The sequence below is a fragment of the Corvus hawaiiensis genome, chromosome 3 (genome assembly GCF_020740725.1).
Source record: "Corvus hawaiiensis isolate bCorHaw1 chromosome 3, bCorHaw1.pri.cur, whole genome shotgun sequence".
Classification (NCBI taxonomy): Eukaryota; Metazoa; Chordata; class Aves; order Passeriformes; family Corvidae; genus Corvus; species Corvus hawaiiensis.
Genome location: NC_063215.1, coordinates 106,797,153 through 106,820,013, shown reverse-complemented (window position 1 = coordinate 106,820,013; position 22,861 = coordinate 106,797,153). Strand labels below are relative to the sequence as shown.

General features: G+C 49.5%; 1 protein-coding gene and 2 long non-coding RNA genes across 3 annotated transcripts; all 3 read right to left on the bottom strand.

Annotated features, from left to right (window-relative positions):
* Positions 1-9,739: 9,739 nt before the first annotated feature.
* Positions 9,740-16,760, bottom strand: LOC125323407 (TOG array regulator of axonemal microtubules protein 2-like). The gene is made up of 5 exons (XM_048298341.1): positions 16,723-16,760; positions 15,665-15,768; positions 14,118-14,315; positions 12,718-12,934; positions 9,740-10,120 (listed from the first exon to the last, which is right to left on the bottom strand). The coding sequence occupies exons 3-5, from the start codon at positions 14,187-14,189 to the stop codon at positions 9,885-9,887; spliced, it is 525 nt and encodes a 174-aa protein (XP_048154298.1). The 5' UTR covers positions 14,190-14,315; positions 15,665-15,768; positions 16,723-16,760; the 3' UTR covers positions 9,740-9,884.
* Positions 16,761-16,799: 39 nt separating this feature from the next.
* LOC125322529 lies at positions 16,800-19,711 on the bottom strand. The gene is made up of 3 exons (XR_007202057.1): positions 19,670-19,711; positions 18,020-18,172; positions 16,800-16,840 (listed from the first exon to the last, which is right to left on the bottom strand). It is a non-coding gene; the product is annotated as an uncharacterized LOC125322529 (long non-coding RNA).
* Positions 19,712-19,864: 153 nt separating this feature from the next.
* LOC125322582 lies at positions 19,865-22,610 on the bottom strand. The gene is made up of 3 exons (XR_007202106.1): positions 22,467-22,610; positions 20,666-20,771; positions 19,865-19,905 (listed from the first exon to the last, which is right to left on the bottom strand). It is a non-coding gene; the product is annotated as an uncharacterized LOC125322582 (long non-coding RNA).
* Between the last annotated feature and the right edge of the window lie 251 nt (positions 22,611-22,861).

Below are 22,861 nucleotides of genomic sequence, written 5' to 3'. Positions count from 1 at the left end.
CTTTCCAAGCATCATGAATCTTTACTATTTCAATAAAGTACACACTGGCTGTATTTGAAAGATGCTGAGGTGAAATTTGTTTGTCCTCAAATGGACTTGTGTGCACACTGTGCAAGCCTAAGCTTTCTCTTGTGGAAAAATGGAATCTCTAGCCCAGATGGTTGATAAAAAAGCCTTCCAAATGCAAATTGATGATAAGAATACGTAAATACAGATGCAAATTGTTGGCAGACACAATCTCTTGATAGTCAGTTTACAAGGTATGAGAAAATTCAGATGATAAATGCATTTCTTAAGAAACCCACTTGTCATCCAAAGGACTGTTGATCATCAATTTCATGTCATGCACTCAACAGGTCGTTTTCTAATGTGTACAAGGAAACATCTGAGCTGTCTCAAATGATGGAGTTTAAATATTGCACAGAATCTAGATGAACTGCTCTAGAATCTGTAGAAGTTTTGTGCTACCCTGCATGTTCTCACACAGTATGGAGGAAGTGTAACATCAAAAATATTCAGATGGGAGCTAATCTGGCTGTCACTGGTGTACCCCTGTCACTGCCATCAGTGGTGTCACTGCAGAAGGATGTGGATGTACACATCTATATTCAATAGGAATGGGGAGCCACGTCAGGCTAGTTCTGGTCAATTGTGAGCATGGAAGTAGCATCACTAGAAAAGAGCACTCAAAGTATCATTCCTAGCTCCCTTCTTCTTCTCTCACCCTACTCAGGATCATAGCACAGGCAGGCTGCCCTCACAGGAGAGGCAAGAGCCACTAGGGACTATGTGCTGTGTATTCACTGCGGGCAGCAAACAGCCTGGGAGCACCAGGCAGCCCCTCCTGGCTGTCACCTGCTACACAGGCCGCTGTATTTGGGTGGGGTGACACAGGAGGCGCTGCTTGTTCCCTCTTGGCATTGCAGGCCGTGGGATGGCAGCGGCGAGAAGCCATTGGGCGCTTCTGGGAGCAGCAGCACGGCTGCACCAAGTGGCTGACTGCCATGCAGAGACAACCCTTGCTGGGAGAGCAGGAAAGCTGGCTGCAGAGGCGGACAGCAGCACAGGCAGAGGGCCAAGATGGAGAGTGGACAATTGATCGTGGTGGTACTCGTAGGTGCACAGTGAGCACACCCTGCCAGACTGCCCCGAGCTCATCCCTGCAGTTACAGCTGCCTCCTGGCACCAGTGCTGTAGTTTGCTCTATCAGGATGGGCAAAAGCCAGAGCTTAGGTCTTTACCACTACTTTATGCAGCTCAGCTTTCCAATGGATCAATAAGAACCAACTGCTCCAGTTCTGCCGAGCTGGAGTAACTCAAGAGTAGATTTGCTGTTCATTCTCAGCACAGGCTATGAACCCAAGATCCCAGCTGTGGTGGCTGAGGCAGGAGGCAGTTTGTGCTCCTTGTGCAAGGAAAACCGGTGCAGGAAAAAGCTGCTGTGGAGCAGGCTTACCTGAGGAGTTGCGTGGGAAGCTGCCGTCTCCATGGATGATGGGCTTCTTGGGCAGTAAGGGCACGTTGTCCTGCTTCCTCAAGACCTTCTTCTTCAAGGCACTACCAGGGTGTTTCCTCTGCACACTGGAAGCTGTGCCATTGACAGGCGGTAGGCTAAAGCCTGCAGGGACCAAAGAGGAGCTTGGAAGTGGAGGGTGACAATGGAAAGGCCCAGAAAACTTGCTGGAGCTGGGTAACATCTCTTTGTTATCCCAAAGAACTTCAAGTATAACAGTGGCACAGAAACCAATGGTTTCTGAAGAATGTCTCCTGTCCTCACCTTGGCAATTACACACAGTGAGGTGGAATGCTTTATTGCCATAACCTCCCACTGCTCCAAGGTACTGTTTCTCAGCCTGTGTCAGGAGGCCCTGCTTGAAGCAAGAAAATCACAGGAGTGCTCCAAGACAGATGAAGAGCCTACGTGATCAGTGAGCAGGCAGTTCCCTTCCTACAGGCCATGGCAGGAGAATAAAAACCATGTGCAATACGCAGCAAGGAGGGGTCAGTAGCTGTTGCTTAACACTCATGGCCAGGAATTGCAGCTGTTTCTCACTTCTGGCTACTGAAGGACTCAGCTGCTCTCGGAGACCGTGAGGCCAAAAAGAGGAGTCACGTGGAAACAAGTTGCAAAAACATTGATGCTAATGCATGGAAAAATTGAGAATGAGAGGGCTGTGAGATACAGCAAGAAAGGTAACCAGGAAAAATCAAACTCTCCCATTTTATTTTGCACCCTTGCTTACACTCAGCATTAGAATCCTTGCTTCTGTGCTTCCCAGGATGCACTTTGCCCACATTCACTGATGTGTAGCTTGCTCTGCCATTCAGAACTTCTCTACAAGGGCCTTTGCACATAAAGAATGCTTCTGGCATGACCTTAGCACCATCTCCAAACCAGTGACCTTGCCACCACTGGAAATAGCCAAGCAATTGCTCTGTAGCTGTCAAATATATTCCCAAGAGAATCCCCACCCCCCAAGAGTGGAAGATTATGATTTTCAGGGACAGTTTGGGCCTAGCACTAAACAGTCACTGGAAAGGAAGTCTGCTCATCCCTGTCCTTATCCCTCACCTTTCCAAAGCCATCCTTCAGAGCTTCGGCACTCGTAAGGCCAGCACTGGTGGGGTGATCCGTCTCCTTGGCCTGGCTCACTGGGAGGCCTGTTAATGGAAGCAAAGGTTCCTGTAAATCTCTGGCACACTTCAAGCCCCCAACAGCGCCTTGCTGGGCAACAGGCAAGACAGCTTCCAGATTGCAGAGCTCTGATAAGACCCAGAGATTGTGTCTGAGAGCAGCAAGCTACATATGCCTAGAACCTCTCCCAATGGATGGGCTACTGCCACAGTGCACTGGCAGCAGACATGGCATTGCTCTGTGGCCAGCAGAATGAAACCTCCTGCAGGATGGAGGCCTCAGCCCTGGATGCTGGAGAGCCGCTGCGTTTGATAGAGAAGGGCAGAGATGGAGCTTGCTCTTGACAGAGATTCTTATCTGCCCTAATTCATGCTGATTTTAGTAAACATCTTCTCCCTGGTTCCTAAAAGAACTCCCGGGTTCTAATACCCGTAAGCATTTAGATCAATATTTTCTTCTCTTTGTGGCAATATTTTAGAGGACATGAAAAGAAAAGCTTAGGATTGCAGGAGTGTTAGCAAAACGTGAATTGTGTTCTTGAAATTGGATAATTTGCTTTCCCCAAGGATTTTCATTCTAAACTGTGTGAGATTGGGCCACTTTCAGGCCAGTCTGACCAAAGGCTGATTTTCCTAATGGAAGTGGAACAATGTAGCTCATTCTGAAACACTCTCCAACAGAGCCCTTAAAACTCAGAGGATGAATCACTCTTTACATGGCTTCACAGAGGATTAAAACACGTGGCAACAAAGTAGCAGAAAACCAATGTCTTAAATCCGGATTTTTTGCCCTGCAAAATGGTCAGCTTAATAATAAAAAAGAGTTAGATATGGGCTTTGAGGAAGGAGGGCTATTCTGGATTGGGGGCAAGGCCTTGGAAGGTAAGAGCATCTGAGAAGTTGACAGGGAAACTACTGACTCCAGGGTAACCTCCTTGGGACCAGTGCAGTCAGTCCCAAGTGCAAAGTGGAGACACAAAATATAACAGAGGCCACAATGCCAACATAAAGCATCAGAAGCTACAGTATTTCATGTGAGAGATTCCCTGGAAACTTCTAAAGAGCTGCACAGGGAAACACGCTCCTGCCAGCAGCCACTTGAGGCAGGCCAGGGAGACACCCTGACCCACTTGCACAGAGCCAGCACAGGAACAGCCTGGCCTCTGGGCTGCCCTGGGACAGCAGGGAGCCCAGAGGCCTGTGCTTTCCAGGAATGGCTCAGCTGCACACGCACCCTCCTGCTCCTCTCCCGGCCCCACAGCTGAGCAGCCCTACAGCTCCACGGGGCACTGGGAGCAGCACAGTTCAGTGCAGGGGGCACATGCAGGGCAGAACTGTTCCCTGGCAATGTGCCCAGGCTCTCTAGGCTGGCACAAGAGCCTTCCTCCCGCCAGAGAGCGGCCCAGCTCCCGCCTTACCTCTTTGTGAGACTGAGCCATGCTCAGCCTTCACCTTGTGCTCCCTGGCAGTGACCCCGGGGGCAGCGCTGCTCAGCTGCCCCTGCCGGGGCTCCTGGGCCAAGGCCCCCTGAGCAGGCTGCGAGCGGAGACCTGCACTGCCAAGGCCGGGCTTCCGCACATCAGTCTTCAAGCCGAAAAGTTCAGCCAGTTCCCTTGGGAACAGAGGCATCCCAGGTCCTATCACACACCATGAACTCTTTCCCTTCTTCCTCTGGGTTTTTGTTGTAGACTCAGAAGAAGCTGTAGATCAGGTACAAGGGAAGAAGTGAGTTAGTTGAACTCCCACCTTTACAATCACCACAACTAATGGGTGAGGCACTCGAGGGGTTATTTATTATTGAGAAGATCACTTTGTTTTTATTTTTCATGAAACTAGCATCACTATAATTGCTCTGAACTGTATGGAGCTGGCAGGAAGGGAGAGAGAGATTCCACTACTTTGCTTCTGTGCTGCTCATGGCTCATCCACTACTTGGGGATCCCTTTCCTTCCAAACAGTTGGCAACCCACAGGGGTCTCTAGAATTTGACAATTCCACCTAGGAATTAATTGCTTTCCCAAGCCAGTTTTCAAGGCCTTTGTTTCTGTAACTCCCCCTCAGTTCTTGGTTGGGTTTTCTTGGTGGTTTTTATTTCTCTTTACAACAAAGGCAGTGCTGGGACACAAACAATGGCACCACGTGTTAGAAGCAAAAGAAGATTTGCAATCCCCATTACATGTCCCCACTATTCAAGCAGCCCATATCTGTAGGGAACACATTGTTCATGCAAACGCCCCAGCTTTCTCTGCTTTGTTGCTCCAGGAGTTTATTCCCTGCTTTCCTTCCTGCAGAGATACCCAAACCCAACATAAACATGACCTGCCTCAAAACATTTCTGATCTTCGCTAATCCTGACAATTCAAAATTTTCTTAATGGAAACGGCATGGTGCAGGTTAATCTGAAATGCTCTCCAATGGAGCTTTTGAAACTCAGAGAACTAATCATTCTGTACAGGCCTCCATCAATGATAAATCGTTTTTCTGCATCAGCAAAATTGTTTCTTCAAATCTCATCTCTCCTATCATTCCACGCCCAGAGATGGCAAAGGAACAACAACCCTGGCATTGAGGCTTTGAACTTGAAAGCAGGGACTGACACACATGCACCAGACACCTCATTTGGTCTGGCACAACTCTTCTTGTCAGGGATCAGGCAAGGCAGGGACGGGGGACAAGGCAGAAGGCATCTCCTCCCCCAGCCTCAGCCTGCAATACTGACACGGGCAGGGAGAGTCGGGGAAGAGATTTGGCATCGTGAACCTGCCATAGGTGGCTTTAGGCTTGTGCTGTCAGAGGATGACAAACTCTGATCCTGCATAGGCTGCATCCATTTGGAAGTCTCCTTCCCCTTAACTGGAACATTCACAAGGACTTTCTGTCTAAGGAGGTTTCCCTATTTCTCCCCATGCAAAACCAGGCAATGTCCATGAATCTCCTTCAGATCTCAAAGGGCTCAGCGCAGAAACTGCCCCAAGGGAAGGTGTTCTCCTTCTTCCTTCAAAGGCAGGAGGAAGGAGTGGGAACATTTCTCCTTTCATGCTAAATGTCTTTTTTTCTCTACTAATTATGACCTTAGAAAGGGTGCAGGGAGATGAAAGGCATGTGCAGGATGGAGAGGAATGTTTTCTTTTCCTGCGGTGCATTTCCCGAGCCCCAAGGTACCAGTGCAGCTCCTGGAGTAATTTTCACTGCACCACCGGAGCACACTCCCAGTGACCAGGCTCTGGGAGAATCCACTGAGCCCATCAGGGAATTGAAAGGAATTTGAAGACATTTAAACCAGGATGGTTTTCAACCAAACTGTCACAATGCCACCCCTGGGTCAGCATTCCAATGGGCATTTTAGGACAGACATGCCCTGTACCTACCTGCATGTTCAGAGTTCATCTCTTTGCTTCTTCCGCTGGATCTTGGCCTTGAGAAAAGGGAGGACAAACGAACATATGAGGAGGTAGAAAGAGAAGGGCATGGAATGTGTGTAGCATCAAAGGAGGCAAACCTTCTTAGCATGGTCCCCCTGATGAAGGAGGAAATGCAACACATAAACCCAACACGATGCAAAGCTGAGGAATTGTCCTTAAGCTTTCAGGTGCTGGAGTCCCACAGAGCTTGCCAAGCTCCGGCTGAAACACAGCAGTCATTCTTCAACTTGCATCAGACCTGCCCAGTTCTCTCCTTTTGCAGCCAAGTGGCTCCTACAGCCTCTGTGAAGCAGCAAGAGCTGCTGAGCTGAGACACAAGTCTGTATGGAGGGCAGCTACTTTTGTTCTCCTGCCCAAGCTTGACTTTGCCTGCTCATGCCTTACACTGGTGACAGTCTCGGGCTACATGGGGCCATAGCACTGCTCTCTCCTGAGAATGGCAGTACACCTCCTTGCTCTTTCAAGGACAAAAAGGCCTTTTCCAACTCAGCTGCTAGGTAAGGATATTCCGATTGCACTTTAAAAGCCCTACGGACGCTTTTCAATTGGAATGATACTTCTGGGACTCCTGCTTTATCCTTGTCACTAGGATAAGCTTGACAGCTACATTTTCTCACACATATATCCAAGCCAATGTCTTTGCATCAGGTACAGTCCTATAACTCTTCTCTAGCACCTTGCCCTCTTTGATCTTAAGCCCAGATCGAAATACTAAACATCGATCAGATGATACATCTGTACCCCAAGTTTTATCTGGGCTCTGGTTTCACGGTGGAGGCCCAGGCACAGAGAAGTCACACCTGACATTTACAGGAGCAGCACCTGAATTTGCAGACACCTCCTCAGTAGCCAATATTTGCCCTGACATATCCTCATGGCTGCAGAAGTTGACAGGCAAGGATCACAGTATTCAAAGAACCACAGTATCCACATCCATGCAATACAGTTCCCAAATGACAGCACAAACACCACAGAGGGAATCAGTAGCCAAGTCCAGCAGAGGACCTGTTCTGAGGTGCTCTTAAGCCCTGCCTCCTCTTCCCCACAACCACCTCTGCTCTTAGGGCATATGGTGTTGGCTTTGCCATTGTGCTGGATCACCACAGATGGGCAAAATGGGGAATACACTGAGGTTTGCCTAAATACAAGGGAGAGATGACTGTGGAAAATAACCTCATGAGATGGGAAGCGTGAGGGGAACAGCACACTGGAGCAGCAGACACCTTGGCTTACCTCATCTCCTGGGACTCCTGGAAATCCAGCTGCGGAGAGCTTGGGACAGACGCTGCCGCACTGCTCACAGGGGGACTCACTGCCTTGCGTATTGGGGGGATCAAAGGTGGTCCCAATGATCCCTTCTTCATATCCCCACCACTGGAACACAGCAAGGAAGCCTGCAAAGAGTAGAACACAGTACTCCTCAGATCAAGCATCCAGCCTTGCCCCCATTCATGCCTGAAGACATTTAGCCATGCTCTTAGCTGAGACCTGGCAGAGATGTCAAACTGATGGAGCAACTTGGTCTAGGACAGGGAATGGAAAGGGAAGTGGTGAGGGAGAGGCCATGTCCCACATTTGCCATCGCTATCCCTGTGCTCACTTCTCTGGAAATGTGGCTACATTCCCAGATGGCATCCACATGTTTGGCACCAAGATGTTCTGCGGTGCCACTGCCTCCACTGGCCTTTTGGATCGTATGGGAATGGCCTTGGATCCCTATTCTCTCCCTGTCCCTAAAGCACCTAACAGCCAGTGTGGATCTCCAGCCAAGTCCCCACAAAGCCATTCTGCAGGATGTCTAAACCTGCTTTTCTCAAGCCCCTCATTTCTGCTGCTGCTTCCCTTCCCTCGTACAGTTCCCCAGCAGCCTTTGAGCCCCGATGCTGCTGAGCTCTGGGCGTGCTCGGTGCTCTCCAGCTCCCACACATCCATCATCTCAGGCTCACTGGCATTTAGGAAGTTCTGCTGAGCTCCCTGTCCTGCTGCTCTCTGGAAGGCCTCTGCCTGCCCAAGTTGCTCCAGGGCCCCCATGCCATGTCCAGCAAGCGGGGTGGAGGCAGCGGGGGCAGATGCACACCCTTCCTTAGTATCCCATTGTCCCTGGCACAGCTAAAGAGCCAAATCAGGCCCTGTTCAAACTTCAGTGGAAGGATCGGTTCCTCTCAGGGATACGCTGGGCCCTTTCTCAGCAAGGCTGGAATCAAGTACACAAGCTTTGGGTTGGACATTCTGTTTACCAAAGCTGTTGTTCATCTGCCTCCTCCTGCACCCCACGGCAAACCCAAAACAACTGCAGGTCCTGGCCCTGCTGCAAAGGCAATCGTGGGGGTGGGCTCTGGGCTGCTCTCCCCATGGCCACCTGCCATCCCTTCCCTCTGGACAAAGCCATGCCAGAATGCACAAAGCTGCCCAGAAGCTGATGAAGTCTAGAAATAGCATCAGAGACAACTGGGCACAAGGGCATGGCTGTACAACTCAAAAGCTGACACAACCTGGAACTGACTTTGCAGGACTGCCTGTTCCAGCAAACACCTTTCTCCATCCAAACAGGACACAGCTGACAGAAAACACCACCAAGACACAGAGATGGTTCACACATACCCGTAGTTTACTAAATGTAGAAGGATTGGTTCACAAGATTGGCCAACTTCAGCTGCTCTGACTGCCTGTTGGTGTTTTCTCAGCCATAAGACAGAGCAGGAGCCACAAGAGAGCCAGAAACCATTCAAAGACCTCCCCTGCTATTGATACCCGCTGAGGACATGAAGCCTGCACTACACACCCACTGCAAAGACAGCCTGAAGTGCAGTGTCCTGCTGAGCTCTCCCTTTGCTCAGCTGCTTCCCTGGCCTCACACCACAGCAAAAGGTCTCCGAGCTCTGCCTACAGCACATAAACTGAAAACCTTCCACACAGGACTCTAGCTTCATTTCCTTACCTTCCATCCTTTTCCCTCTATACTCAACTCCTGGTTTGCTCTACTGTCTTCGTCGTAGCTAGTGCCATTTTCCCCATTCTCCTGCTCTCTGCTACATATTTTCTTTGCATTTGAAGAAGGAGAGCTCTTCTGGATGGGAGGCAATGGCTTGGAGGGAAGGAGCATAGAGGGAGATTCCATGGTAAATTTCTTGGCAAGAGTAGCCAAGTCAGTCAGTCCTGTAAAATGGAAACACAAAATATAACAGAGGCCACAATGCCAACATAAAGCATCAGAAGCTACAGTATTTCATGTGAGAGATTCCCTGGAAACTTCTAAAGAGCTGCACAGGGAAACATGCTCCTGCCAGCAGCCACTTGAGGCAGACCAGGGAGACACCCTGACCCACTTGCACAGAGCCAGCACAGGAACAGCCTGGCCTCTGGGCTGCCCTGGGACAGCAGGGAGCCCAGAGGCCTGTGCTTTCCAGGAATGGCTCAGCTGCACACGCACCCTCCTGCTCCTCTCCCGGCCCCACAGCTGAGCAGCCCTACAGCTCCACGGGGCACTGGGAGCAGCACAGCTCAGTGCAGGGGGCACATGCAGGGCAGAACTGTTCCCTGGCAATGTGCCCAGGCTCTCTAGGCTGGCACAAGAGCCTTCCTCCCGCCAGAGAGCGGCCCAGCTCCCGCCTTACCTCTTTGTGAGGCTGAGCCATGCTCAGCCTTCACCTTGTCCTCAATTGGAAGTTGCTTCAGGCACCCCATGCCACGACTAGGAAGGGGGGTGGAGAGAGCGGGGGCAGGTGCACACCCTTCCTTTGCATTCTGTCCTTTTTGGCACAGCTAAGAAGTCACGTCCGGAGGTGTCCAACTCAGCACTTTGTCATCTTCCTGCAGGTCATTGAGCCTTCACCAGCCCAAAATGTCGGAGAGGTTTTCCCGCACATGCGGAGGCTGGCTGGCAGCATGCTTCCTCAGCTTGGCGCCCATCACCTTGTAGAGGGCGCAGGCAAGCTTGGTGACCACAGTGCGGACATTGGCGCTTCGGACAGGCAGCGCCTTGTTCCCCAGGAAGGACCAGAGCACGGGCAGGGCGTAGCGCTGGACGACTTCGGGGCTCCTGGGATAAACCCATGCCACAAGCGCTGCCGGAAGAGAGATGCAAACTTCTTAACCACCAGCCTTAATGCAAACAAGGATCTACCTCTAGTTGTGATTTTGGGAGTCTCTCTGGCTAAGATCAGTGAAATAACAGTGAGAGCCCCATGATCCAGAAATGGGCAAAGCAGCTGAACATCCCCAAAACAGAACCACCAAGCCCTCAGGACTAATTTCTCCAGATCCGAGCCTTGTACCTGTGGCAGACTTCATAGCTTTACTAAATCATTCCACAATCTGTTTCTGGCATGATGAATGACCAAAATGTCAAATTGCTGTTTATTTCCATTTAGAAGTTGTCTAAACCCACTGCTGAAGGTTTGAAAGGCACTTTAGAGAGGAAATTGAGAGATTTCTAATAAAAAGGATGACTCCGTTTTTGTGACCTGGCTTAATTAGCAGTGGATTTAGACCCCGCTAAAGCAAGGCTATAAATAAAGCAAGGCTATACACTGTCTTCTCTAGTATATATTGAGGTTATCATTTTTCCATCCCTTGGCTATTGCTGACATAGCAAGCTCCTCTGAGCAATCAATTATCAGCTGCATTTGGAGCATTTTGGGCAGCGCTGACATAGGAAGACCCTGACTGCACACCCTGAAATGCTCAGTCCAATGGCACTTCCACAGCACAGGCAGGGAGCCTCAGCACTCTGCTTCTGCCCCTCTGCCCCCAAAGGCTGCCTTGCACAAAATCCGTGCCTCTAACATGTGTGCTGAGTTTGGACCTAAGCTGTGACCCCCAGGCACTGCAGGCTTCCGCCTCAAAACTTTCCAAGAGCAAAGCAAGAATTCTGTGAGGACAAAACAAACCGATCCCCTGAAACAGCATTTGCCACCATTTTCCCTAAAGGATCAGAGCTGTCCCTGAGCTTCCAAGAGAGGAGCCAGCTTGGGAATTTTTAGCCCCTCCCTTTCCTGGAGGCAGCTTCTGAGATGCCCCAGTGAGAGCTCAGCCCCGAGGCCGAGCGCCGCCCCCATCTCAGATGCTGCACACCTCTGCAGCAGCCAGGGAAAACCTGCCCAATACACCTTCCATGGGTATTGGGCAGGAGGGACAAGCTCAGCACCTCCTGATTTGGAGGAGCCACTCTAGTGTCTATTCACTGGCATTCCCTGTAAATTCTGCCTCGGAAGACCTCTTGCCTTAGAAGGGGAGGCCATACCTGAGAGATGCTCCGTGACATCCAGCAGAGCTTGGCCCTTCAGTTCACTCCTGCGGTGGCTGAACTCTTTCATCAGGGATACTTTATCTACAAGGGAAACACACATTTCTGCTCTCTCTTCTGAGGTCATAAGAGAAAGGACAGTGGGGAGGGAAAGGGCAGGGGCAACTACATTTTGTAAAAGAAAGGAAATTCCTGCCGATTTTTGAATCCTTTTCTTCTTTCCTTCCAGCCTACCTGGGAGGATTTTAAATTCCAAAAGAAAAGCTCTCCTGTCACTTTTTAAATCCAAAGTTGTCTGCTGTACCAGGAGCTATGTTAAACATTTCACATCAGGGACCTCAAGACTTCAATCACACGTAAGCAGTGAAAAGGTTTTGCATCCCAGAGCTTTGCAGAGGTGATCTTCTCTCTCCCCTATGGAAAAGGGTGAGAAGGCTCCAAAATGCACACCTCCGTTCCCACCTGAAGGATAAGCTGTTTTTAAATTGTCAGGTTACCTGTGTGGATCTAGGGACAAGACTCCAAGTTACTCATACAAGAGCTATTAGTGCTCAGTGCCTCAGTAGCCTGTGGGTTTCTGTAACATCTGTGAAATCAGATCTTGGCAGAGAGACTGGAAAATGAACTGATTTCCCAATACTTGACCGGCGTATGTATTTTGGTTTTCCTTGTGCCTATCTGTCGCGGTTTTGGGGGTCATGTTTGAATTTACTGTTGCCTGCATTGGCCTGCAAGCCTCGAGTCCTACCACTCTAATAAGCCAAGGCAAGCTTTTCCTGGAGACAGAACGTGTGTGGGATGAAGTTTGGTCCCTCACAGGGTCACAGGGCTGGCAGTGACAAAGCAGGCAATCTGCTTCATTGGGAACCACTACAGAGCTACACCCCAGTGTGGGTTTCAGTAGCAGGGTATTATTAAGAGCTCCTTTCCTGCATGAGATACAAAAAGGAGGTCCCAAATGATCTTCATGCAAGCATGCAGTAAAGAACTGATCCTGCTGTCCTAATGAAGCTAATGCCTATGATGTGGAGCCTTCCAGGAGGCTGCTCTGCAGAGGTTCTGATGCGCCGCTGTCCCTTCATGCCAACAGCAAAGCTATTCATTTGGGAAGTCAACTGGGGCCCAGGCAAACTCCAAAAATCCCTTTGGCCCTGAATTCCAGCAAAGCTGTAGTCCAGCACTTCCTCTTCAGACAAGCAGCACAGAGCCAAGGGCTCCTGGGACTTTTGGGAAATGCTGATGCACATTCAAGCCTGGTGGGGGACTGGTGCGTAAGGACTGCACCTGCACAGCTTCTGGTGGATGTCAGCTGGAGGTTTCCACAGACAACAACAGCTGTCAAGGCACTCAGCGTTCTCTTGACTCGCAGAGGCAGAGACACACTTGAGGAGAGTCCATGCCAGGGCTCAGCCTTACCTAAGTGAGCCATGGATTCTTCCAGCGCTTTCACAGCTGCGGCATAAACCCCGGGGTCCTTTGAGTTTAGGTTGTTTGTTATTCCTTCAACCAGACAGATGATCACCGGGTTTAAGCCATCTTTCAGGATGCCTACGATTTCAGCCAGCACGTCCAGCGCCTTCTGCTTCACTTTCTTGTGCGTATCACCAAGTCTCGGGACAAAATAATCAAAAATCTGTGAAGAGAACAAACAACATGAAAGCTGGATTAAAATGTCCTTGTTTGAGGAAGGGACGCAGAAGTGAGCACTCAGCAATGTAAAAGATGAAAGTGATCCTTCCTGTCAGGTCAGCACTTGCTTGCACAATTTCCCTGTTTTCCTGTGGGCCGCTCACTGGAATGGTTGCACAACCTCATGCTGGTTGAAAGATTTTCATATATTTTGAAGAGCTTTGGGTGGGGACAGGATAGTTCCTATGGTGTTTCTCTCCACATTTCAGTCATTAAATTCATCCCATTTATTGATGCAAAATGGTATCTTTGCTTTCGAAGTATGGAACCAGATATTTACAATGCCCCTTTTTCTACGCAGTTGTCTCAAGTTCTGAGGACAGTTACGATTTTGCCAAAACTATGGCTGGAGGAGATCCAGGTTTTGTTCCATCTGTCTCAGAACCTGTGTCTGGAGAAGTGCAGGGCTCTGATCAACTCTTCCAGGATCCAGACCAATTGTCTACCTAGCAGGTAGACTTCTGAAATTTAATGTGCTGGACCACTCTCATTAGAGCAGGTTCAGTCCCTTGACAGCCACATTATCAGGCACCATTTTCTGGACAAAGGGAAAAAGCAGCTACTGGGAGGAGAAGGAAGAGATCTGTCCCTAGCCATTTCCCTCCTTTTCCAAAGAGAAAAAAGACCCCCCCAAGAAGGGTGAGCACCGTCTTTACCAAGAGGACTAGGGATGCCGATGGAAACGAGTAACCAGAGTTGTGCCTGTGCAAGACAAGTCGGAGTTTACAGAAGTATCCTTTTAAAAAAAATTGGTTTAAACCTGCCCAGCCTGATACTTCTCTTCCCCATCCAAACCCATTTTTTTGTCTAGAGAATAATTGCCACGCTTTCAGTGGCTGGATTCCCTTCACTTAACCCAAGTGGGAGTAGGAGACAGCAGAAGTTACACCAGCAGAAAACTCTGTCCTCATCTGATGAACAGCATCAATAGGCACCTGCCAGACAAATACATCTGGACTGAAAGAACTTGTCCTGAAGCGTGGACCTGAATTAAATATTTCAGGGTAAGAGGCACCAGCCTGTCCCACACAGCCAGGATGTAGTGCCAAGACACACTGAATTAACTTTCCTGCTACAGGCTTGGGAAAGGAGCTAAAGGAAAGGAACAATGAAGACACCCTACATACTTGGACAGTGTTAGTGGAGACGAGCTGGGGGCTGCTTTTGCACAGGTCTAGGAGGAGTGCCACTCCTTCCATCCGTGTCTTAAACTCCTTGGCTTCCAGGAGATTGTACAGCTTCTGGAGCGGCTCCGTTTCTTCCACAGCCGGAGGTAACGTGACCTGGGCTTTTGGGCGGCGTAGGAGGCATCCATCAGAGGTAGACTTCACCCTGTTGAATAAAACCAAATGCGGACCTGTTGGTGATCATACCTTCAGTTAATTGTGAGCAGAACATCTTGGAGAGGTTTCCTAATGATGTGATTTCAAGCTAGAAAATCCTGATCTGAAAAACAACGGGAGACCTCATGACAATCATTACAGGAGACAATCTGCAAGCAACATTCTCACCAGTGCTTACTCAGGAAAACCAAGGATGAGATGCATCTCACTTCTCTCCAGACGGCTTCCCAGGTACACATGTCGCACTGCTTTGTGAGGAAAGAGAGATGCTACTTCCATGTTTAAATGCCTCATCATGAGGGAGGTGTGCGTCTTATAATAAGGAAACTCATCCCTCTGGAGAAGTGTCTCTACAGCAGGCATGACAATCTGGAAAAGTAGCTCAGATGCATCTGAACAGATGGATAGGGGCATATCTGAAGGATCCAGAAAATCCGTAACAGGGATAAAAACAGAAGCCAGACATCCCAGCACTACGCTCACATGATTGCTTCCCTAGAGACTAGATCCACAGCTTAACAAACCCACTGGGAACAACTCTCTTGAGCATGGGAAGATCCTGACTACGCTACTGAGGCATGTGGTCACTCTCCTGCCAGCGCTGAGCATGACAGAGCTAAATAAATCCCCTCTGTTATCAGAGGACAACAGGTACAAGTAGCTCTCCCACTGGCAGGAAGAGACAGCAAGGACCAAATTCCTGTCTCAAATGCTGATTGCAGCACAGGGGGAAATAAACCAAACATGCTGTCCATCAAGCAAACAGTATGAAGGACAGGAATGTCAAGACAAAACGTCCACATTGAGACACCTGTTGACCAAAGTTGCTCAGGAACTGGCTTGCTACTTACTACTCATCTTGGTACTGTCTGAGGGTAAGAAAACCATGACTCAGGAAGGCCAAACCACATGCATGGGAAGTGCTATTTTGGGGAACAGCATCTTGCTTCTAGACTGGGACTTCTCATCAAAACACCCATCTGAAAAAGACTGCTCTCAGAGGAAAAAAACCCTGCTTGAATTTACTTGTCCCAAGTGAGGCAGCAGAGACATGGCCCTCTCACAGCCTCCACAGCACTGTCCTTGCCACTGCACTGGATCTTCTGAGCTGCAACCAATGGGTGTCTTTTTGTCGCCCATTTTTTGTGGAAACCCTTCCAGAGAAGTTGTGTTCAGCGTAATGCAGAAGGAGACATTTTTTATGATAGAGCATTTGTAGGGAAAGGAAACAATCTCTGGCACAGGTCATCTCCACCAGAAAGATTTTCCTGAGGAAGAGACATGTAAAGCTTGCCACGTGCTTTGTCACATCTAACTAAAGTGCTCAGTACCGTTTACTAGAAGGCAATGTGGCCTGGGGCTTCTTCGAGCCATCGCTCCTCTTCTTCACAGGCTTCTCGACAGATGGGTGTTCATCCTTCTGCGTTTCCATCCCCTACAAAGGCATAAAGAAACCCCATGGATCTTTAGAATGTAAAATAGGAAATTACCTGTTTAAAACACAACTTATAACCAGGATCACTGCAACCAAGGCTTGGGCAAACCTTTCCGAACTTACAGAAGGAAACAGGCCAGAGGTTCAGTGATGCCAACTCCTTGTTTTCAATAGCCCATGGCAGGTTATGGCTGCTACCATACTGAGCAGCAGTCTAAAATCCCCAATTCATTCCTCTTGAGCATAAATGGGAATAATGCAAACTGGTAGGGAACTAATGCTCTTAAAGGAAGCTGCAGAAAAATTTGGACTCTTTGGAGGTTGGCCCATTGTGTTGGAAGTTGATTTGGTTCCACACTCACTCTCCCTGTTGCTGCACAAAGGCACACTCCCTTCTATAACGTAGGTAAAAAGAATAAAAATACCCCAGGCAAACAAATGATTTTCCACTGGATGCTGCTGAATTCACCAAGCTTCTTCCAGCTGCACAGGGCATGACAGCAAGGCAGTATTCCCAGAAGACAGACAGTAATTGTAGGAATTGGGATTGACTGGGACATCTTTTGTATATTTGGAAATTTTCTTGGCACTACTGCTTCCTGTGTCTTTTGCAAAGACTCTGTTATCTCCAGAAGCACTGTTCTCACTTAATTGCGTCACTGGGGGCAGAGTAGGGATAGTGGGGTGGGGGGTTATGCTTAAATGTAAACCCATTTTCTCCTCTTTCCCTTCCCTGTTTGTGGCCAATATTCAAAATATCCAATACCCCACTTTTCCCCTAATATTATCAATTCCTTTGTGCTCTGCAGATGAACAGGCTACAGATCAACAGTTCATTCCCAGGAGCAAAATGATTTGGCAGAAGAGGAATGGGATAAGATTAGGTATGTTTGATGTCATATCAGCAGTGGCAATACTTGCACAAAGGAGACATTTCTCCTACCAAGCACTTACTTTCTTCTTCATTCTTGTCAGAATATCTTCCAGGTCACGGGTGGAAAGAGATTGTTCCAAAAGCCTTTTAAATTTTTGGTGATTCAGCATCATTTTCACCATCTCCTGTCCATAATGCCTAAAACAAGAAAGAAAGAAAGAAAGAAAGAAGGAAAGAAAGAATAGAAGGTGAACAAACAAAGGAGGAGCATTAACAGAATAAGCTGATACCTTAAACTCAGCAGCTGCCATACCTGCATGAGAAGGCATTACCTACTCAGCAAAGAGAGAGATTTACCTCCACTTGTCACTGCACAGTGCTGTCAGCTGAACACAAGAGGCAAGAGGAGAACGTGGGGCAACAGAAAAATACAATCTCACTCTGAAACTGTGGGTGCGCTTCTGTGGCATCGAAGGATCCCAGGGAACAAGCAAAACACCTCTGCTTTGAGTCAGAGCTTATTAGCAGTGTCTTGCTGCCATTGCACAGTAATTTGCCTTTCTTTAACTGGCAGGGAAGCCAGGACCAAATGCCTCATGCTTGCTTTTGATTATTCTATACCATATGTATGCACAGGGACAGCTAGTTGCTCATGCGTTCTTGGCAGCTATTAATGGGAATTGAATCCTCAAAGTGAGGGGATTTGGGTGGTTTGGGTTGATTTTGCCACTAGGAAACCACAGTTTTCTTCAGGAAGCAATTTGGAGGTCATTCAGCCACAGATAAGAGCATTATAGAAATCTGCAGAAGAGGTTTAGAAAGACTGAATACATTGGCTAAAGACCCCTGGAATATTTCTAGGAAAGTCTTAAGTTAATGAGAAATAGATGTATGCGATCCTTCAGTGATGAACATTAGCCAACATTTTGGCTTTGTCTTGTGCACCTAAGGCCAAGCAAAACTGTTTGACTGGCTCATCTGATGGCTCTTTTGATCTCAGGAAAGAATCATTCAAGTCCCAGGAAGTTGGCAATGCTCCCCTTGCGGGACAACCTCACGTTCCCCAGCACAGTCATTTCCCCAGACAAGCCAGGGCAGTGGTCACAGCACCAAGCCTGACAGAGCTCAAGAAGCCTTTGGACAATGCTCTCGGGCACATGGAGTGACTCTTGGGGGGCCCTGCACACAGGCAGGAGCTGGACTCGATGACACTGATGGGTCCCTTCCAATTCAGCGTATTCCGTGACTCTGTGAACCTCATCCACACAGTGAGGGAACTTAATATTTCCTTTAGCTTCCACTCTTTTGTGGTTTTGCCCTTTACAGCCAGACACCCAACAGTTTTCCTGTTTTAGGAGGTGAAATGAAGATCATTACCTTGTGTCCTCGTGACAGTCCTGAGCAAGCGTCCCTGCCGCGTGCGCCAGCCTCTCAGCCCTGGGCGTTCCTGCGAGCTTCGTGACTCCAGTTTTCTCCATCAAGGACAGGAGGAGTTGGGCCGCGCACTTCCGCACCTGGACGTGGCGGCTCCTGGGAAGAAGAGAGCGGACACTGGGGCACAGGGAGCAGAGGGACACAGCGCAGGCCTTGGCCAGAGCATGCTCCCTGTCATTGCTGGGGGAAGGAGGCCTGGGTTCTCCCTGACACTTGGGACACCTGTAGAAGGTTCTGTCCGCAGAGAAACACAAAGTTAGCACTCTACAGAAGGACTGCCTGCAAGCAAGAGTGAGGAATTCAGTCTCCCTGCACTATCTGATACTCAACGTCTTTCCCCAAATTCACTCTGAGAAAGAGGGAAATTAAAGACAACCCAGGCTGACCCATCAGGGGCCAGCCACTACACAGACAGCTGCAGCAGGATTGAGGATATTTCCACCCATTTACCCCAAATCTGCAGACCTTGGGAAAGAAACAAATGCAGGGAAAACACGCTGTGGGACATGAAGTTGCAGAATATTCTGCAATGCAGCCAGTTTCTTCTGTGAGGCTTGGCGAGAGATACATCTGAACGTTTCCCCCTTTTCCAAAGCTGAGGAAAGGGTGGCAGTCAGTTTAGCCAGCTTGTCCTGTTCTAGACAGTGTCTCTTGGGGACTATCAGGCCCAGCACCAACACTTAAGGCAGCACCTGCTTCAGCTGTCCCATGGCAGTCGGCCTGTGAAGGTGCCTGTACAGTGATTCATCATCTCAAGGCTAACATGAGACATCAGTTTGAATAGCAAGTGGGCCTCTAAGGCCAGGACAGTCCTACAAGACTCCTCTTGGCAGGAGCTGCACCTGCTGTGCAGGCTGTGCCACACCCAGCACGTTCTCCCCCATGTGCTCCATGCCCCAGCAAGAACCCTCCTTACTTCTCAAGTGAATGGCATAATGAGGATGCATGGTTTTTCCCAAGGCCTCTGTGGTTAGGGCTGTGAAATATCAAAGAGCGCTCACAGCTGCAGTTGCAATTGTCCCTCTTCCCACAAAACCACAGGGCTCTATCCTTAGCCTTTGCAGGCACTTTCACTTGCCCACCATTCACCACATCTAGGCAACTCGGACAGACTGGGAGAACTCCAGGAAGCAGCAGCAAGCTGAGTCAGGGGAGGTTGAGCTTGGATATCAGGAAAAAGTTTTTCACCCAGAGGGTGGCTGGGCACTGGAACAGGCTCCCCAGGGTACTGGTCACAGCACCAAGCCTGAGAGAGTTCAGGAAGCCTTTGGACAACGCTCTCAGGCACATGGTGTGACCCTTGGTGTGTTTGTTCTGTGCAAGGGCAGGAGCTGGACTCGATGAGCCTGATGGGCCCCTTCCAACTCAGCATATTCTACAGCTCTGTGATTCTGTCAACTAAAGGGCTGCACGAGGGCAGAAATAGGTGACAAGAGGAAAGAAGTGAGGTTGATTGGAGAATCAAGTCACTGAGTTCACAGAAGATGCAGGATACAGGACCCTTCCCTCCCACCGTTCCCATTCTCTCTCTCAGCCCTTCTCCCCCCCACACAATAGAAGGTGAAGAATATCACTAAGAGAAGAAGAACCTACTGGACTCCACTGTCCATGAGAGCAGTCATTGCTCGTGCAGGAGTCACATGCTCCACCATGACTCCCAGGGTGTGACTGGCTGCTTTCTGAACAAACTCTGGGGAGTTCCACACCATCTGGAGAAGGACCCGAGCAACCTCATCCACCTCCGAGTCCATGTCCTTCTGCAAGGTCACAAAGAGCTCTCCAAGAGTGACGATTGCAGAGTAAGACACCTTTGAGCGAAGGTTGGTCACCTGGGGAAGTCATGCGGGGAAACATAAGAATCACCTTGAAAAGAAAACCAGTTGCCTTAGACAAAAGTCCCAGGAAATGACAACACTTCCCGCTGTGTCCAGGGGAACACAAAAGCACAGGCAGAGCAGAAGAGCACAAGCACAGAAAGGCACTTAACTCTGGCACCTACTTGTGCTAGGCCTCAGGCCTGCTTCCTGCAGGCCTAAAACATATTATTTCACTTAAAGTGTTCTACTTAATTCTTCTGGAATGTCCACTGCTTTGGTTTTAGGCCCTTTTATTCAAAAAACAAAGAAACAAATTAAAGCAAGGGCTGCTCTCAAGCCATAAAGGCACAAGTCATAAAGACAAAAGAGTCATTTGCTCCTGTTTGAAAAAGCAACAGCAGCAGTTGAAGCCCTCAGCCAGGAAACAGAAAACACAGGCTCAAGTCTACAGACTAATTGGCAGTGTTGAATTACAGCTTGGGCAGAGATTTGGACTGCAGCAAATAACATAATTAGTGTCTCTGCTTCTGCATTTGCACGTTGCATTGTAATGGCAGCTCGCTCCAAGAGGAGAGTGTCAGATGCCCGACCTACCAGTAAATAGAGCTACATGTGCACACAGATCCTATAGAGAGCTGACAGACATGAGAAAGATAAGGTCTAGAAACAGAAATGAAGGCAGTCCCTGAGCACACAGGGAGGTGAACAAGCACATATCTACTCTACACACCGTGTAAGAAGCACGGAGGACGATTCAGAACAATGTTCTTACCTCGTTGGTAAGTGCCAAGCAAACCTCACGAAGTCTACAAAGAAGGACTTCTGAGTGGGACTCAGCCAGGTGTTTGATGCTGAAGAGTCCCTTCTCCTTCAGCTCCCTGAAAGGCAAGTACCAAAAAGATTGACTTTCTCTCCACCCAAGAACTAGGCAGCACCCTCTGAATTTACCAGGCTGGCGGCTCAGTCAAACAAAGGGAGGTGCTTTTCAAGCAGTACTTGATGAAATCGTGGAACTCGCTGCCACAGGTTGCTGTGGCTGTCAAAAGCATACACAAATCCAAGAGGCAAATAGAGGGCTTTCAGAGTCTTCATTTGTGGCCGTTTAACAAGACAGCCTTTCTGAAGTCTCTGGCACATGAAGTCCCTATGTCAGTGCTTCCTGGAGGCTGTGAGACCGTGCCATGCTGCTGTTTCTTGTCACCTCCCTGTACCTGTCCCTGAGACACAGTCCCATTGGGCTGTGTCTGGGGCATTTTCCTTCTTTGCCAGCTCCAGCAGGCAGTTCAGCAGTGAGAGTCTGCACTGGCACTCTGTAGCTGAGTTTCCACTCTGCAATCTAGGCCTGTCTGTCACCCACTCCACTCCACCTCACACATTCTCCAGGAAAGCAGCAGGATGCCCCAGAAGATTCCACACCAGGGCAAGAACAGCTGAAAGTCTAGCTTTTCCCAAAAGCCCCTACCTAAAACAGCAGCAACATGTTATTTACAAGGTGCAAACAACTCCCTCTCTCAGCACTTGCTTTGGGCAGGACCTGAGCTACAGGAAGGCGCGTGATGCATCGGGGCTGCAGCGCAGGGCTGGCGGCCGATGCCACGGGCATCCCTGAGTGTCACCCGGACCCCCCCACAGCTGCAGAAGCTCTCTGCACCTCACAGGGCACCAAACAGAAATGGGGAAGAGAAAGCAGAAGAGACAGGGCAGAGCAAAGGCGACTGCACAAGGAGATGCATTGCAGCAGATTTTTCATGCTTATCCCAGGGTGAATGGAGTCCTTATCCCAGGGTGAATGAAGCATCCAGCAGTGAGTAGATGATAACCCAGACATCAAAAAGACAACCAATATCACCTAACATTTGTGGGGTTATCACCTCTGGGCCTCTACAGGCCTCCTTCTGTCTGTGTCTAAGTTTGGGACACATTGTGAGTATTGACAAAACATCTCAGGCCCATATGAAGCAGTGAGAAGGAAACAGTTGACTTGCAAAAGTGCAAGATTCCTAGAGGATTTTATTTCTTTTTCCTTCTCTTCTGCCACGAGCCCCTCAGGACTAATGACAGGCTGAGTGACTCTATAGCACAACTCAGTGCATTTCTCAGAAAGAAGAACTCCCTGTAGCTGCTCCTGGGACTCACATGCGGAAGGTCACAGGCAGACCCTGACTCCTGCATCTGCTGCCAGCAGTGGGGCCAGAGACAAATCTTACTCAGTCCCACTGGGCCCCGAGGCACCCAAATCTCTACACTCCAAACTGCTGCCATCCTGCTTCTGGCTTCAGCCAGCAAATCATCTTGTCCCACAGCTTTCTCTCTTCCCTCAAGATTTCCTTTGCAGCTCCACAGAGCAGCAGGCAAAGCGAGGAAACAGCACGGACCTGCTGCAGCTGGAGCACTGCTGCAGACCAAGGCCAAGAAAAGGCTGCTCTCAAATCTTTATCCTCTCTCTGCTCTGGAGTGGTTTCACTGGTGCCCCTCGGCCCTCTGTGCTGTTGGGGCTCAGAGGCACTAGCAAGATGCTCTCCTAACCTACCTTAACGCTAAGAGGGAGACAGAGTGAACGGGGCCTTTCTTACCAGTCATCGCTGCTGAGCAAGGAGAGTGCCTCGAGCAAGGACTGCTGTGGCTCCAAAGAGGCTCCGTCCTTCTGCCCCTTCCCACGGAGCGGCTCCTCTCGGCGCTCGGCACCAGTGGCCGTCTGCGGGGTCACTGTAAGGAGAGGGTCAGCCATGAGCGCTGCAGCCCCGGGCAAGGCACCCCGCCATGGAGCGGCCTGCAGCCCCATCTCCCAGCCAGGCTTCCATGAGGTACAAACTGGCACTGGCTCAGAGAATTCCCTGCTCTCTGGCTCCTTGCTTTCTCCCAGCCCCCCCAGCTGGGCACAGCTCCTTGGCTCAACCTGACAATTGCCCACACAGCGCCAGCTCCCAAGTGCCACAGGTACCACAGCCAGCGGCACGTTCCTGAGGCC

What these genes read in the sequence shown, in the direction of transcription:
- LOC125323407 (XM_048298341.1), bottom strand. Translation starts at nt 14,189, where the DNA reads ATGGAAGGAGTGGCACTCCTCCTAGACCTGTGCAAAAGCAGCCCCCAG. An exon ending in TCTCCACTAACACTGTCCAA is followed by an intron (nt 12,935 to 14,117) that starts GTATGTAGGGTG and finishes TTCTCTTCACAG; the next exon opens with ATTTTTGATTATTTTGTCCC. An exon ending in AGAATCCATGGCTCACTTAG is followed by an intron (nt 10,121 to 12,717) that starts GTAAGGCTGAGC and finishes CTCTTCCGGCAG; the next exon opens with CGCTTGTGGCATGGGTTTAT.